We start from the raw sequence: 16,722 nt of genomic DNA, 5'->3' as shown, positions 1-16,722 counted from the left end.
TTAATTTTTTTTTTTCTCATTGTTTGAAACCTTTTTTTTTTTTTATTTAGTTACCATCAGAAGAGAAGACAACCAGTGATAACACCACAGACTCGGCCGAGTATAAACCGGAACATAGTGATTTGCAAGAAAAGACTTCAGTCACTGTGGCCAAACCTTCAACTTCTCCCATCTCTCTGAACAGAGAGAAACAAGAATCAAGCAAGGAGGTTGAAGATGTCAAATCATTGCAGTCTGAGGTAGGATTTGTATTTTACTGGATTACTCAAAACGAGGCTCTAAGTACTCAAGGCGTTAATAAAGTCACTCAAATACAAAATTTGCTGCCTTAACTAATGAATTTTTGAACAATAATTAGCAATAACGCTCCATATAATCATTTTTTTAGACTCTGATCCAACTCCAATGCAAATTAGATGATGTCGAGAAAAAAGTTTCAGTTTCTGAGACAAAATATCCATCCATTATTGCAATGCAGGATCAGAGAGTTGGAAATGATTCGGTAAGTTTATGCTATAATACGTGCATATTATGACTATACTGATATTGGCGCAAAATTTAATTTTAAGATTTATCATTTTCAGCCTTTACAACTGATTGCACCAATTTTTAATTTGGTCTAAAAGTGTAATGATAGTTAAGCTCGTCAAATGAGATGCATCCTGATCAAAATTTCAACAAACATATGCTCTGATTCATAGATTCATCATACGATTGAATTTGAAAAAGTTTTATTATTCCACTTTTTATATTTCAGTGTTCAATTACTTCTATTACAAATAATTTATATTTTTTCAGAAATTCATATTTCGTAACAAAAGACTAGCAAAATTGAAAGAACCCTTCAACCCGGATATAAGAAGACGTAAGTTTTATATGTAATGCTTATTTTGAGTTCTTTATTACATGAAAATCACTCATTATATTATGGTGCTAAAATTATTTATTTTCAAAGCGGACGATGCTCAAATGATTGACAGAAAAATGAAAAAAGTCCATCGTAAACATTTTTCTTCAAATCTATGTGGCATAGCAGAAGGAGAGGAACCATTGGAAGAAAATCATGGCGGTAATAACAATTTTTTTTAGAAATATTTGCCGAAAGGAAAGATACATTAAATCGTGTCCGAAAAGTAGGCCGCAGGAAATTTTGCCACATAGGAAAAATCACAAGAGCATTTTGCTGTAAAACAAGTATTTGTGATTAAAAAAGTTATGTTTATAGGGTTAGGGTATGCTCTTAAATAACAAATCTTTTTTAAATGAGGCAATTTTTCATACGACGATTTTTCCTATCTGGCAACATTTCCTACGGCGAGATTTCCTGTGGCGAATTTTCCTACACCACATTAAATTATGCAGAAATGAAAAAACTCTTTCAATAGTGTTCCCACCGAATAAATAATTATCCATATTTTGATCTTATTTTTAACGACACCAAATTTTCGTTTTATTAGATGGTTCAGGCACTCGTGTTATAAACAGAGAGAAAGAACAGCGTTCTTTGCCCATTGAAGCCTTTCGTATGGAAGGCACAAATTTCTCTTCGAAGCTTCGTGATATAGTCGAGGTGGATGAGCTTGATGAAGGTAACTTGCATTTATTAAAACAACGGCGGTGTGGCTCATTGTGTCAAGTGTTAGGAATACACTCGCCACCTAAGGTTCGAATCCCATTCGGGGATGGTTATGTGTGAGAGGATTTCTGGACTCCTCACCGCCGTAGGGTGGTTCACGTAACCGCTGGTCAGTTACGGCTTCGTCCACCATCAAGTTCATGGTTCCGAAAACAAATAACTAACTAATATCATACCCGACATGTAATGGTAACCGAACGAGAGACCATGGTTCGTCATATGGTTAAGCCGTCTTATCGGCTTTTCTCTCACCCAGGATAAATATGTAAATCCTGTCTTGCATTACTATGGTTTGAGATGCGATTCCAATTTTAATGTCTTGCAACCAAGATCCATTCCCAGCTTAGCTACCGGTAGTTTTTCTGTAATGAAAGCGATTTACAATCATTCATTATATCATTATAAATATGTAAATTCTAATATAATGGAATGGATTAACCTAAATTGTAAACATTATAATTTACAAAAAAAAAATTTCAGGCTGTGATGAAGCCGACAACATTGAGCTGATCCAAAAGACAATCAATCGACAACGAATATCACCAGGGAAAGAACCAATGGGTATTCATGCTTTGTATTGCAATCAACTGTAATTAAAATAATAAAAACATAGATTCAGGCGTTATTTCCACCACCTTATTTAAAGTGTAATAAGATGGGTATACCGGGTCTGCAAGATTTCGGTCCTTACAAAAATAGTTTTTATCGCTGTCTGGTTGCTTGTCCTGGGCCTTGTTCAGAGTGAATATGTGAAACGCATCTTGTCAAATATGCCCAAATTGTTTTTTAAAGTAATTCTCAAACTTCGTTTTTATATTCGAAGGTGAAAATTCTGTCGAAACATTGGATAACGAAGTAGAGAAAGAGCTGAATTTACCAGTTACAAGTCAGAAAGGTGAATAATGGTTTATTCATACTGATATATATTTTATCATATTTGTACAAAATCGGCATGGTATTTAGATTTAAAATTTTACTCTTACTCTGCACAAGAAATAACTTTTTGCTTTTTGTTCGAATTCGACAATCAGAAGAGAATTCAACAACATTGGAAAGAGAAATTCCAAATGAGTTGTTCGAAAAAGAGGAAATCGAAGAAAAGATTGATAAAGGTAATTCTATTAGAAATGCTGGTACTCTCGAAGTATGTGAAACAAGATGGCGGACACCGGACGTAGTATGTGTACCAGGTTAGGGTTGGGTCATAATTTCAAGTACATGTACTACGGGAGTCACTTGGCTAGACTCCGAACTCGTAATAGTACTAAAATAAGGAAAATTGGAATAAAATTATGACCTGGTACACATACTACATTCCCATGTTTGCCAGTTAACAATGATTTTTATGAATTAGAAGTATAAATAGATTTTCTGTTAAAACAATTAAATTTTCATAATGTTTGAGGTTGCAAGTCTTTTTAGAAGATGATAAATCTTTTTTCGAACTTTTCTTTTGTCATCAGGAGAATTTGGCAACACATTCGAAACACTGAACGGAGAAATTCCACAATGTAGTTCTGGAAAACAATGGGGAGATGGAAAAGATTTAGATGAAGAAGGAAGGAAAAGTGTTCAAGTATTAGTTATACATGGTAATGATATTCCCAGTTTCTGTGTTTTTGGATTATTTACGTCAATTTTAAAAAACTTACAAAATATTATTGAATTTTCAGGTGATTCGGAGAGTTGTGAAAGCGTTAGTTCAAGTGAATTGTTGAGCGAAGAGGAAATTCGGTATTATGCCAATAGAGGTAACTTTATTTGAAGTTCTTACGTAGTGAATTTAGTAATTAGTAAGAATCTTTGATTAATAACAAATATTGTATATATCTCTCGCGATTATAGTTAGATAATTCTCCGAAACCATACCATACTCACCGAACTAGATATTAGAATTTTAGATGTCGGTGTTCTCGTTCACCTGCTTTGGTTCCGAGCAGCTTCCCTTCCGCAGTAAAATTATGTGATTATCTGAACCTACTCTATTTGAAGCATTGTTTAAGAACTGATATGAGCAAACTATGACCTGCGGGCCAAATCCGGCCCGTTGGGTACTTCAATCTGGCCAGACTGATGCTGTCACAGCCAAACTACCGTAAACCAAATTTTTTATCGTTTTCCACTTTTGCTTTTGTAACACTGTTAGTTAATAGTGTCCGTAAAAAGAAACTCATTATGTCACACTTACATTACCTGCCAGTCTAGGTGGACAAAAATTTTGGTACCTGGTCCTAAACTTTGCCCACCCTTGTTTTAAAAGATGATAAACTTTCTTAAAATCTCGTCATTATATGATTCATGGATAGCTTTTTAACATATATTAAAAATATTACCATTAGCCTAGTCTGCATAAGGAATAACTTTTTGATTTTTGTTATCAGGAGAATTCGAATTCGACAATACAGAAGAAAATTCAACAACAACTTTGGAAAGGGAAATTCCAAATAAGTTGTTTGAAGAAGAGGAAATCGAAGAAAAGATTGATAAAGGTCAATTTATTAGAAACTCTCAAATAATGAATTGAGCAATTGACATCGATTTGTATAAAAATATATGTATAAATAAATTTTGCATAAAAACAATTTCTATAATTTTTGAAGTTGCAAACCGTTTTTTTTAGAAGATGATAAACTTTTTTCTAATCAGAAAGCAAACTCATCTGCAAAAAAGCAAAAAAACTGAATTTTATTCTATTGCCAAACAGTTGCAGGCTTTTAATGTGGTTCATTATCTTGCAATATTGTGATTGAAGATTGTGATTCTAAATATAATGTCTCACAACCAGGTTCCATTCCCATTTTAGTTTTATCGGTTAGTTTTTTCGAATTAAAAGCAATTTATAATCTCGCTGTTGTTATTATATTACTAATTATTTTTTTTATCAGAAAGTGGCAATTCAGATGCAACATCAAGGAACAAGGTAGCAGTAGCAGAAATTCCACAATGTAGTTCTGGAAAACAATGGGGAGATGGAAAAGATCTAGATGAAGAAGGAAGGAAAAGTGTCCAAGTATTAGTTATACATGGTAATGATATTCCCAGTTTCTGTGTTTTTGGCTCATTTTCGTCAATATTAAAAAAATACAAAATATTGTATAATTTTCAGGTGATTCAGATCGCTGTGAAAGTGTTAGTTCGAGTGAATTGTTGAGCGAAGAGGAAATTCGGTATTATGCCAATAGAGGTAACTTTATTTAAAATTTTTGCATAGTGAATTGAATATTTGACAAAAAATCTGAGATCAATAATAAATATATACATCTCTCTCTATAGTAGTTAGATAATTCACCGAAACCATACCATACTCACTGACAATAACAGTGCAGTTTAAATTAAATACTATTGGTGTCGGCTTTCTTGTTTACCCACTTTTGGTTACCTGCAGCTTCCCTTCTCCAGTAAAAACGTGTAATTATCCCTTTTTCTCGTATTTTGTGTAAGATTGGTATCTATTCTACCAGTTGGAAAAAATAGACTTGACTTGACTTGGTTTTGTATAGATGTAATTTAAATGGTAATAGTTCCCTATTTGAAGCTTCGTTTTAGAAGATGATAAACGTTCTAAAAATATTGTCATTATATAACTTATGGATAGTTTTTAACATGGATTCAATCTGCATAAGAAAAAACCTTTTGATTTTTGTTATCAGGAGAATTTGAATTGGATAATGCAGAAGAGAATTCAACAACATTGGACAGAGAAATTCCAAATAAGTTGTTTGAAGAAGAGGAAATCGAAGAAAAGATTGATAAAGGTTACTTTATTGGAAATTCTCAAATAAGGAATTGAGCAATTGACAACGATTTACATAAATAAATATTGCATAAAATAAGGTGCTCCCAAAGTATGTAAACCAAGATGGCGACACCAGTATGTAGTATATGTACCAGGTTAGGGTTAGGCCATAATTTCAGGTAATGCTACAGGAGTCACTTGGCTAGTCCACGAACTTGTAATAGAACTGAAATTAGGAAAATTTGAATAAAATTATGGCCCAACCCTGACATGGTACATAAATATAGGCTACTACATTCCGGTGTCCGCCATCTTGGTTAACTTATTTCGGGAGTACCTAAAATAAATTACTTCTCATAACGATTGAAGTTGCGAACTATTTTTGTTAGAAGATGATAAACTTTCTTGGAATCAGAAAGCAAACTCATCTGCAAAAACTCAAAAGCAAAAAACTGAATTTTATTCTATCACCAAACAGTTGCAAGCTTTTGTTGTAAGGTTTATTATCTTGCAATAATGTGGTTTTAAATTCTATTCCAAATATATTGTCTCACAACCAGGATACATTCCCAGCTTTGCTTTATCTGTTAGTTTTTCTGTAATGAAATTTATAATCACGCTGTTTTCATCATATTACTAACTATATTTCTTATCAGAAAGTGGCGATTCAGATGCAAGGCAGGACAAGGCAGCGAAACAAACTGATTCGCCAGCCAAGAAACGAAAAGGTAAAATAAAAGCCTTTATTTTTATTACTGTACTCGTCATTGTACTTTCAATAAAAGAAAAACTGAACATAGGAATTAGAAAATATAAATTTAATTGAAGTGATTTTTTTATTCTTGAATCTATATTACGAAGCTAAATGATGTTGAACTTATTATTAGGGAAGTTGAAAGGTGTGCTCAAGGCATTGAGGAGAATAGTGCCACACCAGGATAACGAGAAACATCAGATTCCTGGTAAAAATGACAAGATGGCAAAGAAAGGCAGAATGGATGGTAATTCTAACTAAATTTAATCATATCAGAGTTTGTGTAAAAACCGAGTAAAAATTCAGATTTGATATCATGATTATATATTTGTTTTCGTTGTCGTCCAGGTTGTTACTTAAAGTAACGTGAAAAGTGAACATGTGAAATGCCTTTGTTTTTTCAAGGTATTGTAATTTTCAAACTTCGTTTTTATATTCAAAGGTGATAATTCTGTCGAAACGTCGGATAATAAAGTAGAGAAAGAACTGGATTCACCAGTTAAAAGTCGGGAAGGTGAATAATTGTTCATTCTTGTATTTTTTCTTATTTGTGCAATAGTTCTGTTGACCTATCACAATATGGTATTTGATTTGAAATCTTACTTTTATTCTGCACAAGAAAGAACTATTATTTTGTTACCAGGAGAATTTGCCAACACACTCGAATCATTGAACGGCGAAATTCCACAATGTAGTTCTGGAAAACAATGGGGAGATGGAAAAGATCTAAATGAAGAGGAAGGAAGGAAAAGTGTCCAAGTATTAGTTATACATGGTAATGATATTTCCAATTTCTGTATTTCAGGGTTTCTTCCGTTAATATTAAAAAACTTACAAAATATTATTGAATTTTCAGGTGATTCAGAGCATTGTGAAAGCGTTAGTTCGAGTGAATTGTTGAGCGAAGAGGAAATTCGGTATTATGCCAATAGAGGTGAGCTTTTTAACATGGATTCAAAATATTACTATTAATCTGCATAGAAAATCACTTTTAACTCTTAATAACTCAGGAGAATTTGAATTCGACAATGCGAAAGAGAATTTAACAACATTGGACAAAGAAATTCCAAATAAGTTGTTTGAAGAAGAGGAAATAGAAGAAAAGATTGATAAAGGTAAATAGTTAGTTCCTTTTCTGCTACCCTCTAATTTGAAGCTAAATGATGTTGAAGTAACAATTTACCAACACAATTTTATTTGCAGGCAAGTTCAAAGGTGTACTCAAGGCATTGAGAAGAATAATACCACACAAACGTAACGAGAAAAATCCGATTCCCGGTAAAAATGACAAGATGGCAAAGAAGGACAGAATGAATGGTAATTCTAACTAATTTTAATCATATCGGTTTTTATGTAGAAACTGAGTCAAAAATTCATGATTATATTTTGATTTATTATTTTTACATTTATTTTACTATTTATTCTTTTTGCATTTCTTTATTTATAGTTATACATTTCATTTCGCTGTCATCCAGGATGTTATTTAAAATTTAAAATAGGGTCATATTATGCCTACACTTGTTCAAAGTCTCCTCACCTTATAAATGTTTGAAAATTGCACTTTTTGTTATATTTTTGCTTCATGAATCTTCGTTTTCCAGATAATGACTCATCTTCTGGTGAGGAAATCATATTTCTGACTGAGCCATCTTCGACAAAAGTTTCTCGTGTAAAAAAATTCTTCCGTGCCTTGAGGAGAAGATTTTGATGATTTTACATTTCAGTGAAATTTTATGAAAAATCTTCTTTTATTTATTTTATGATATTGTTTTGGTTTCTTTCGCATTTTTGTGATGTTCCAATACAATATATCTTTTATTTGTGCTTTTTTTTTCAAAAGCTGCACATCGGGTATGAAGGTGGACTACTAAATAGGGGGTGGGAAACAAGTGGTCCTTATGAATGAATGAAAACTAGTATTATGTCCCGCTTTGATGTACTATGTCCATGACATATATATTATTAGAGCTTCGAAACTAATTTTTAGATTTAAGTTATCGCCGAATCAAGTTTCATGATGAGCAAAAAAATAGATCATTGACACAAATTCTTAACTTGCGGGTCACTCACTTGCACTTTTTGTTAAGCTACGGAAGACTGCCAATTCCTGTTAAAGCTTACAAGGCATACGGTTTAGGGCAGGGTGTGGAACATTTTTGTTGTTGAATTTCAAACCGTTACAGAAATAAAGGCACTGGGTAAAACGGCTAAAGATTTAAAAGTAGGCCTATGTACCTATATCCATGTGAGCCTCTTTTTTAAACATAAACTTCCGGGTTAAGATTTTATGCTTGGTAATGGAATATTATAGTGTTGACAAGGACCACACTGAATGGCTTGGTGTGCCGAATTGTGGCCTGCGGGTTGCCTGTTGCACACCTCTGGTTTAGGAAAATGAACTGTGCCAATAGTCCTAAATCGTCCCGGTAGCGTATTTCAACAATAGTCTAGTCCTCTTTTGTAATTTCACATAGGGATGTAATCCACCAAGTAACGACTGCTGGATATTTGATGTTCTTAAAAATGTCATTTCTTGGCTGTCATAAAGATTGAGTTGAAATCTAATTTCAAAGATGTATTCACTGTACAAATTCTCAGCAATAGTTTTCCGAGAAATGGTCGCGCTGGAATATTTATTTACGTCGGTATTTTGCAATTTTCCATAACTACAATTTTCTTTATTAATAAAAACATTGATTTTGTGCTTTCAAAAAAAAAATTCATTATGACGTCACACGGACGAATCCATCCTGAGTTACCACTGAAGTGTTATTACCAAAATCCATTTGAGATAAGAGCAGGTGACACAAACGAAACTTCAATCTTTTAATGGTGATAACGGGGTGAAAATTTTCTACAAAAAGCATCAAATTTGATAAGGGTTCTTAGCAGTTTAGTACTTTGATGTGCCCAAGTTTTTATCTTAAAAATCGCCTTTCTTAATGGTTCGGCTAAATTTTATATTCCAGAGCCGGAGCGGGAATTTTTCAAATCTAGAGCAAAGCACCACATCCACAGTCATGCTCCTACATGTACTCTGTAATCTATCCTTCTTCAGTAACCATAGTAATCCCAGTCCTCCCATATAAACCAAAAAAAAGATATCAAGTGCATTTACATTTGTTTTTTATTCTGTTACTATCAAGCAATACCGACATCTTAGATTCCAGTCAGAAACAAAACCATATTATCACTCAAACACCGGATGAAATTAACACAAATTCGCAGGATCTTCCTTGTTCACACCATTGTTAGAGAATATCTTTTAGTTCCAACAATGTCTCAAAAATAATTAAATATCCGGCAACCAAATTTATAAACAATATGAACAAGTTACCTCAACATGATTGCCTATACTGATGAATAGACGCAACAATTTTGAAGTACTATAAAAGCAAAATTACAGCAGCAATACAAGTTAGGACCACAATTTTAGATTCCCTATGAAGATCAGCAAATTTTACAATGTCGTTTTGGTGTATTTACATAATTCGATACTCTTTTAAAACTTTCCTTTTCTTTGTACGTATCAGATGAGATTGTGGAAATAAAGTTAAACTCTGAAACCCACCAGCCTAATATGTATGCAAGTATCATGTGAACAGAGTGGGACTGTTATTCATGAATGTATCAGTCATCATATTCATCTGGTTCATCATCGCCGTCAACTTCTTCATTCATTAAAGCTAATTTTTCAAGTTCCTTTTGAAGCTCAGCATCATCCATATCGGTTACTACTTTAGGCTGTAAATATAGATTATCAGGTATTATATTATGACAAATATTTCAACAAGACTATTTTATCAGACTGTAAAAACCTGGAAATTTTTTTTTTTATCACTTCTTCAACAGGCCATTGTCGCCCTATTCAGAGATCTGATAGGGCCACACCATGAAAAATTATTGAGATAGAGCCAAGCCTTATAATTTTCTAAATGGTCAAATTTATAGAGCAAAATGGGCATTGCTAGGACACATCCTGTGGCCATAATTGGTAATGATAACCCTTAAAAAACAGTACTAAGGTACTGAAATCCCAACAAGAAAAACAACACATCAGAGAAATGAATCAAGGCTCGTTTTTTGTCCAATTAGAGAAAGAAAAGTTAACACAACTTACCTCCATTTTAACTTTGAAATTGCCACCCGATTCTTTTATAGTTTTTTCAATCTCATTCAAGCAATCTTGCAATGCATTCAAACCTACTTGTCGATCCAAAGATTGGGTTGTCAGCACATAGACAGGTGGAGCAATCAAATTGATCTGGAATATAAAATTCTTTCTTTGAAAAATGTTTCTGCAATCTAACTATTATATACATAAATACAGAACCTTATTTCAAAACTAATATTTAACTATGTTAGATAGTGCAAGTCATCAATATCGAAACGAGAATATCGGTCAGAGACCGAAGACTTATCGATCGAAAGTTAGGGGATCCCCCAAAACAGCGCTCTTACTCCATAGTGACACCTTGTGTCCCATCACTAATTAATTAATAACTCGCTAATTATACGACATAATTCATCCAAAATCAATAGGCTTATGGTACGACATATAATGAATGCACATGCAAAATCTTGAGCAGATTCAATCTCGATTTCGTGAGATATTGCGTGCATCTAACAGACAAATACCTATCAACATACTTACCGATTAAAATCGAAAGAGTTAAGAGGGACAATCGAAAACATTTAGAAGGAAACATGGGAAGAACAGAGCCCTTTATAATATCTTTACGTAAGCCAAGTGAAAACTATGTTACTCAAGTTCGGCGGAATCATTACGCAGGCCGTATTTGGCCCACAGTTAAGGAACCACTGTATTAGATCATTTCTCAATTTTCTTAAGAACAGTGGTTCCTTGTTAGGACTTAAGCGCCGTGCTCAGAGTAGATATGAATGATATATCACACAAAAATACATACTTTGATTTTATGTTCTTCAGTAGAACAATCAATTCCTTTCAAAAGAGCATTTTTCACTGCATCTACTCCTTCATATGTATAGCAAGATACTTCAACATCTGTTAGAAAAAAAAAAATTCAAAGATTGTTCAGTGACCAATACGGAGAGGGAATTGAGATAAAACTTGGAATATGTAACTGCCAGGAAGGTCATCAATAACCAGATATCAAAATATACCTGATCGAATTTTCATTGCTTGCGGAGTCAACCTTCTCCTAATATTTTTCATCAAAACTGATTTCTCTTCTTCTGATAATTGGAGTTCATCAAGAACTTGTGGTTCACTATAAAATTGATGGTATTTTTTATTTTTTTTGGAAAGTCTTCAACAAAAGCAGATTGAGAGGTGTAAAAGGAACAGATGACATATTACAACAGTCTATATGTAGATTTATTTTTGCATAATATATGACAATATACTTGAGACTTAAATGCCAAGGAATATCGATATCAAAGAATTTTGTTAAAACTAATGAGATGGCTGCTTTTTTTTATCAAATCTATTGCAAATTTGCGAAATCATTACTTAAGTCTATTTTTTCAGAAAAAAAATTGTTTTGTTTCATCTTTTTGTGACAAAAAGTAGAATATCAAACCATTCTAATATGGACAATCGTGGTGGCCTTGAAGAGGGAGTATTGGAAATTTCATGAGCAAGGTACAAGCTCTATAAGATTCAGATTGATAATCCGAACTTTTCGTGGCACAAATGCAAAATTTCACAGAAATCAATTACACATAGAGAGGTACATAGGTACAATTATGCAAAAAGATTGGCATTTACTCTATAGCTCTCTTAAATAGATCATATGAAGCAGGATATTTTTCAGTTGGTCTCTTATATTTTGTATCCAACGCCCAGGCTGTTCGGTCAAATAAATCTTCAAAATCTTCATCTGTCTGAAAACCTAGAAGTTCAGCAGTATGACGAAGAATGCTGTAAACCTGTATTAAAAAATTTTTATTTTTTTGCTTTCATTACATGTTTCAAAATTTACTAAAAAAGTTTGATAAGTTGAGCACTAGCTCTGGTCAAAATGTTGTTTCACATATAGTTTCAACTTACAAGCATATGAAATAAAGTTGATGCCTTATTTCCCAAAAGACATCGATAAAATTCAGAAATCCACCAGATCATGGAATATATAATGATGATTCAAAATATATAATGAAGACCGCAATATGAATACTTTCTTATACCTAGCATGACCAAACATAAATTCTAAACTAGATGAAAATACTAGACATCTAGTATATCAACAAATATCGCTGTATACCTCTTAATTAACATGCCGTAAGAGTAGTAAGTAAATCCTAGTGAGCGTTAAATTATTGAATAACAATATTCCTGCTACAGAATTAACACTGAAACACTACTTACACATTTTGCTTTTGAATACTTATTTTCACATTTTTTTGCTTCTTCTTGTGAAACTCTTCTTTTTGATAAATCAATGTAACCTGAAAAAGTAGCAAATTATTATAAAATAATCACAATATATCAAAAGATAAAAAGGCAACAATAGCATTGCAATAATGCTAATCCAGCAATTTTTGTTAAATACTATGACAAATCGTGATCTTCAAAAATATAACTTTTCTATCTATAAGACACAAAAGTTGATAATCAAAATGTCAGTACTATAAGACGATAAACAACAAAAAGAACACATTTTCGCCTATTTCGTTTTGAATCGGATATTGAAATTTGCAAATACATAAATTTCATTGAATCTTATTTATTAACAATCGCACGAAACTCCCTACCTTTTTCTTTATCTACTCTTATAACAACGACACATTCATCACGACCGACACGAATCAACTTATTGATAGATCGAATACGACGTCTCGACAATTCACTAAGCAATATCATTCCTTCAATGTTATTGTATTCAAGCAATTTAACGTAAGCTCCCATCTCTGCGATGGATCGAACATTCACCATGACAACATCTTCAACCTCCGGAAACTTATCCTTATAATATCGACACGAGATCGGCATTTTGAGTTAATTTGCTAACAACTATATAAAAATATACAATTCAAATAAAAACAATTAAAAACATAAAACTTGAATAAAATTCTCTTATATAGATTAACCAATAGTCAAGCATATGATACACTTTTTCATATTTATCCCAGGGACTCAAATCATATGGCAAACTGTGGCCTTTTGTCTGTTCAACAGACTAGAGCTAAGTCAGTGGTTATGTGACGCAACCTGGAAAAAACAACAAATATGTCTACAGTAATTCTTTTGCATATAGACATACAAATGGAATCTATGAACCGAACAATATAAACATATCTTCACATTTGAAACAATTCTTAATTAAAGAGACGTGACACTTCTTTTCGAACAATCGATACATAAACAGTTTGTACAATCAAAAACTATACATCGATAAAATTTTCTGAATGAAACTTTTTCAACCAAATTCATTTCAATAAATATTTAAAAAACAAAAATTATAATATCACAGAATAAGAAGCTGACAAACTATTCTTTTTTGAATGATTTCTTTTCCGTAAATATCCGAGGACTATCCGGGTCAATTACTGCTTCATCCCAAGGTCCATAAATATTATTTTTATGAATTTGAAGAGACATCAACAATAGAGGACAGATGAAATTAACAAAAACAATTAGAAGTAGAAATAAGAGACTTATATACAAATGAATAAAAAGTAGTAACAAAAACGTTGCTATACTCAATAAAACAGTAAAGGGATCCATAAACCACGGAGTTTCACGCCTTAATGTTCTTTGTAACATGGGCCAAAATCCAAAAAGAAATAACGCTAAAATAACAATAGCGAATACATGCTCCGAAGAATCCAATCGAGACGCAAGACATACTGACGAAAACAATGACATATTTAACGATACAGCTCTAGAAATTGGCGCAGCATCAGACCCATAGTCATGAAACAGTAAATGTCCTAAAATCATTAGAACACTCATTGCATATATCGTATCAGTACTAATAGTGTGCGTCAACGTTTTTAATATCGGAGATAAAAAATCAGTTAAACACAATACAACAACTGCTGTTTTAGCATTACTAAATAACGCTTTCCATCTCTCACCCTGGCTCGTTGTTAAATATAAATACACGCAGAAGCCTATTACTGAAACAGGCATCAGCCATTTTAACATAGTATATGGAGTATATAGGCCTTCATCGAGTAACCACCAGCTAACGATTAAACAGCTGACTGTACAAAGTTGTTGAGTAATGACTTCAATTTGACGAACGAGATCCCAATATTCATATTTTCTGATGTAGATGTTCTTTCGCATTTCCGTGAGGAAAGACTCATCCACATAATTGTCTGGAACATTTTGAACTTCGTACAATACTTTTCTCCATTTTTTGCGATTAGTTGTCATTCTTGAACACGCTTATATCAACAGCCAAAATCAATATTACTCTATGAATAGGTTAAAACTGAAATTTATAATAACAATGGCTCAATACCGGTACTGTAATAATAAGCACATACAAGACAATCTATGAACAAATTTATCTGAGGAACCTGTTCTTTTATCTGTTTATAGCCCAGTGGCGGGCCATTACAAACAAAATATCGTATCGTACGGTCTGACGGTACCGGTACCAGTAGGTATGGATTAGTTAGCCGGTACGGTAGGTACCGGTATTTGTTCTACAGTTTCAGATACCGGTACCGTACATGGTGGACGATAAGATAAGTTTATTTCAACTCCATACTCAGCATAAACGGCGATAAAACGGTTGATTAAAACAAATAGAACTCGTTTAGTCATACAGCGGCACAGACTAACCACAAAGTTGAGCGAATTTGCTCTATGATGGTTCACCATGATGGGCGATGGCGCAAACACCAACACGAAACACCAAAAACTCTACAGTCCACACATGTTAGGGGTGAATGATGCTCGAGATCCGGATCCGGCGATCGCTTCTTATTTACACCGTAAGCGACACCCAAATCTTTTGACAAAAAAATCCGTCAACTTTTTTGGGTCTGGCGGTTACCGCAAAGAAACACAATTGTCATCGCATTACAAACCCAATCGTCATAATTATGCGCGAGGGGATTGCCAGACTTCTCACCCTCGCAAGTGGTTAAGGCTTCGCGCCATTCAAATACGCTCAAATCAATTACCTGATGAACTCTTCCTATTCCCGATTTGGGTTATGTTAACGCTGACTCGTCAAATTTCTTCTTCCTCTGGATTTCATCCTTTTTTTCTGTTTGGCACCCCATCACTGGAAAGGATAGGATTTACATATTTATCCTGGGGAAGAGGAGAGCCGATAAGACGGCTCAATCATATGGCGGACCACGGCCTCTCGTCCGGTTACCAATCCATGTCGAGTATGGAACTTGTTAGCTAGTTTATTTTTGGAAGCATAGACTTAAATGCTCTTTTGCAAATTTGTGTACCTACGACAAAAAAATGATAATTAGTAGTAAACAATTTATTTGACCATTTACTGAATATTTGCGCCTACAGATTATAGAATAAACTAAAAATGTCGTTTCGTGGTGCAGGGGAGTGCAATAAACCAGTCGTATCATCGAGCAGCAACACCTTTAAAAAAGTCTAATCTAAGTTGGGAAATAAAAATGGATTTTCATGCGACCTGACATTTCCACTCGTTGTACTATAAGAAAACAACTCCGAGCACGACATGCTGGTAACCATACTGCGGCGAGATGCTGCGTTCCCCTCTTGCTGTCGAAATGCCGTCTGAAATTTGAGTGTCCCCAAGAAGTTGTATGATGAGAACGTTTGAGCAAAGATCGAGAGATGTGCTCAAATAAATTGTTAATCGACATATCACATGTAAAAATTGGATTTTGAATTCGACAGCGATAATGAAGTGTTATTTGTGATCAGCTATTTACGGCAGTACGGTTACATTTTGAAACCTGTAGATCTCAATCAAATATTTTCCGTGTAGTTCGCGCAACTGTTGGTTGCTTGCAGTATTCCACTAACTACGCCTATGTATCTAGATCTTGCAAGTACTGTACGGCTATGTCTGTTTACCTATATTCAGGGTTGGACTAAACATTGATCAAAATAAGGTCACCACGAGAAAGGATGCACCACAGAAGTTTTCACGAACTGGCTATCTCAGTGTTTAATGTAATTCGAGTTGGTAAGACGATTCAGACCTCAATATTGTCTCGGTTTAATAACTTGATTATTTTCTCTTTTTCAAGTACCAGCTTACACCTCTCTATAAATGTTTGTAGGCAAGAGAATTATTTTCAAAAAATACCATGTAGATTAATCATAACTTAGCTTTAATTAGTACCGTGGTAGTGAATACTGAAACATATTCAGAAAACATGGAACACTAGTTTTCATTATTATCATTTTATATAAATAGGGCCCAAAGTATTAAGTGCCTGGGGCTCCTAAGCGGCATGATCCGGCCCTGCTTATATTAACCAGTTGTTTTGGTTTCACTCGCTTCAATAAGACCAGTCACCTCCTGCACGTGTTAACAGCAGCATCGAATATTTAGCGAAATGGTCCAAAGTCGCACTTTGTGTTCAATATCAGTACTCTGATAACAAAAAATTCCTGTTGAATCTAAATTAGATATTGGAACTTTGGACGTC

The 16,722-nt window shown here is 33.7% G+C and overlaps 3 protein-coding genes across 7 annotated transcripts in view; 1 reads left to right on the top strand and 2 right to left on the bottom strand.

Moving 5' to 3' along the window:
- LOC120341303 (uncharacterized) overlaps nucleotides 1–7,944 on the top strand; it is a 35,545-nt gene extending 27,601 nt beyond the window's left edge. For 3 of the 5 annotated variants that reach the window (XM_078117525.1, XM_078117529.1, XM_039409798.2), the window contains exons 32-53: nucleotides 51–239; nucleotides 389–502; nucleotides 799–865; nucleotides 956–1,069; nucleotides 1,458–1,589; nucleotides 2,117–2,197; nucleotides 2,460–2,531; nucleotides 2,668–2,748; nucleotides 3,100–3,228; nucleotides 3,310–3,387; nucleotides 4,018–4,125; nucleotides 4,522–4,662; nucleotides 4,743–4,820; nucleotides 5,287–5,391; nucleotides 6,029–6,100; nucleotides 6,260–6,373; nucleotides 6,569–6,640; nucleotides 6,770–6,901; nucleotides 6,983–7,060; nucleotides 7,137–7,241; nucleotides 7,330–7,443; nucleotides 7,728–7,944. In XM_078117525.1, coding sequence (XP_077973651.1) covers nucleotides 51–239; nucleotides 389–502; nucleotides 799–865; nucleotides 956–1,069; nucleotides 1,458–1,589; nucleotides 2,117–2,197; nucleotides 2,460–2,531; nucleotides 2,668–2,748; nucleotides 3,100–3,228; nucleotides 3,310–3,387; nucleotides 4,018–4,125; nucleotides 4,522–4,662; nucleotides 4,743–4,820; nucleotides 5,287–5,391; nucleotides 6,029–6,100; nucleotides 6,260–6,373; nucleotides 6,569–6,640; nucleotides 6,770–6,901; nucleotides 6,983–7,060; nucleotides 7,137–7,241; nucleotides 7,330–7,443; nucleotides 7,728–7,834 — 2,283 coding nt within the window. In that variant the 3' untranslated portion in view covers nucleotides 7,835–7,944. The remainder of the gene's footprint in view (nucleotides 1–50; nucleotides 240–388; nucleotides 503–798; nucleotides 866–955; nucleotides 1,070–1,457; nucleotides 1,590–2,116; nucleotides 2,198–2,459; nucleotides 2,532–2,667; nucleotides 2,749–3,099; nucleotides 3,229–3,309; nucleotides 3,388–4,017; nucleotides 4,126–4,521; nucleotides 4,663–4,742; nucleotides 4,821–5,286; nucleotides 5,392–6,028; nucleotides 6,101–6,259; nucleotides 6,374–6,568; nucleotides 6,641–6,769; nucleotides 6,902–6,982; nucleotides 7,061–7,136; nucleotides 7,242–7,329; nucleotides 7,444–7,727) is intronic. The other 2 variants (XM_078117530.1, XM_078117531.1) reach the window with 2 other exon arrangements.
- Nucleotides 7,945–9,230: 1,286 nt separating this feature from the next.
- LOC120348078 (eukaryotic translation initiation factor 2 subunit 1-like) lies at nucleotides 9,231–13,146 on the bottom strand. Its single transcript, XM_039418196.2, has 7 exons — nucleotides 12,862–13,146; nucleotides 12,476–12,555; nucleotides 11,879–12,039; nucleotides 11,272–11,378; nucleotides 11,055–11,152; nucleotides 10,247–10,390; nucleotides 9,231–9,870 (listed from the first exon to the last, which is right to left on the bottom strand). The coding sequence occupies exons 1-7, from the start codon at nucleotides 13,097–13,099 to the stop codon at nucleotides 9,757–9,759; spliced, it is 942 nt and encodes a 313-aa protein (XP_039274130.1). The 5' UTR covers nucleotides 13,100–13,146; the 3' UTR covers nucleotides 9,231–9,756.
- Nucleotides 13,121–14,591, bottom strand: LOC120348088 (phosphatidylinositol N-acetylglucosaminyltransferase subunit C-like). The gene has a single exon (XM_039418206.2). The coding sequence runs from the start codon at nucleotides 14,489–14,491 to the stop codon at nucleotides 13,598–13,600; it is 894 nt and encodes a 297-aa protein (XP_039274140.2). The 5' UTR covers nucleotides 14,492–14,591; the 3' UTR covers nucleotides 13,121–13,597.
- Nucleotides 14,592–16,722: the final 2,131 nt, after the last annotated feature.

Source organism: Styela clava, chromosome 1, assembly GCF_964204865.1.
Source record: "Styela clava chromosome 1, kaStyClav1.hap1.2, whole genome shotgun sequence".
Taxonomy (NCBI): domain Eukaryota; kingdom Metazoa; phylum Chordata; class Ascidiacea; order Stolidobranchia; family Styelidae; genus Styela; species Styela clava.
This window is presented reverse-complemented; position numbering and strand designations above follow the sequence as displayed.

Coding starts and splice junctions, on each gene's coding strand:
- LOC120348078 (XM_039418196.2), bottom strand. CDS start 13,099: ATGCCGATCTCGTGTCGATATTATAAGGATAAGTTTCCGGAGGTTGAA. Junction 12,040..12,475: donor AGTATTCAAAAGCAAAATGT/GTAAGTAGTGTT, acceptor TTTTTAATACAG/GTTTACAGCATTCTTCGTCA. Junction 10,391..11,054: donor CTGAAGAACATAAAATCAAA/GTATGTATTTTT, acceptor TTTATATTCCAG/ATCAATTTGATTGCTCCACC.
- LOC120348088 (XM_039418206.2), bottom strand. CDS start 14,491: ATGACAACTAATCGCAAAAAATGGAGAAAAGTATTGTACGAAGTTCAA.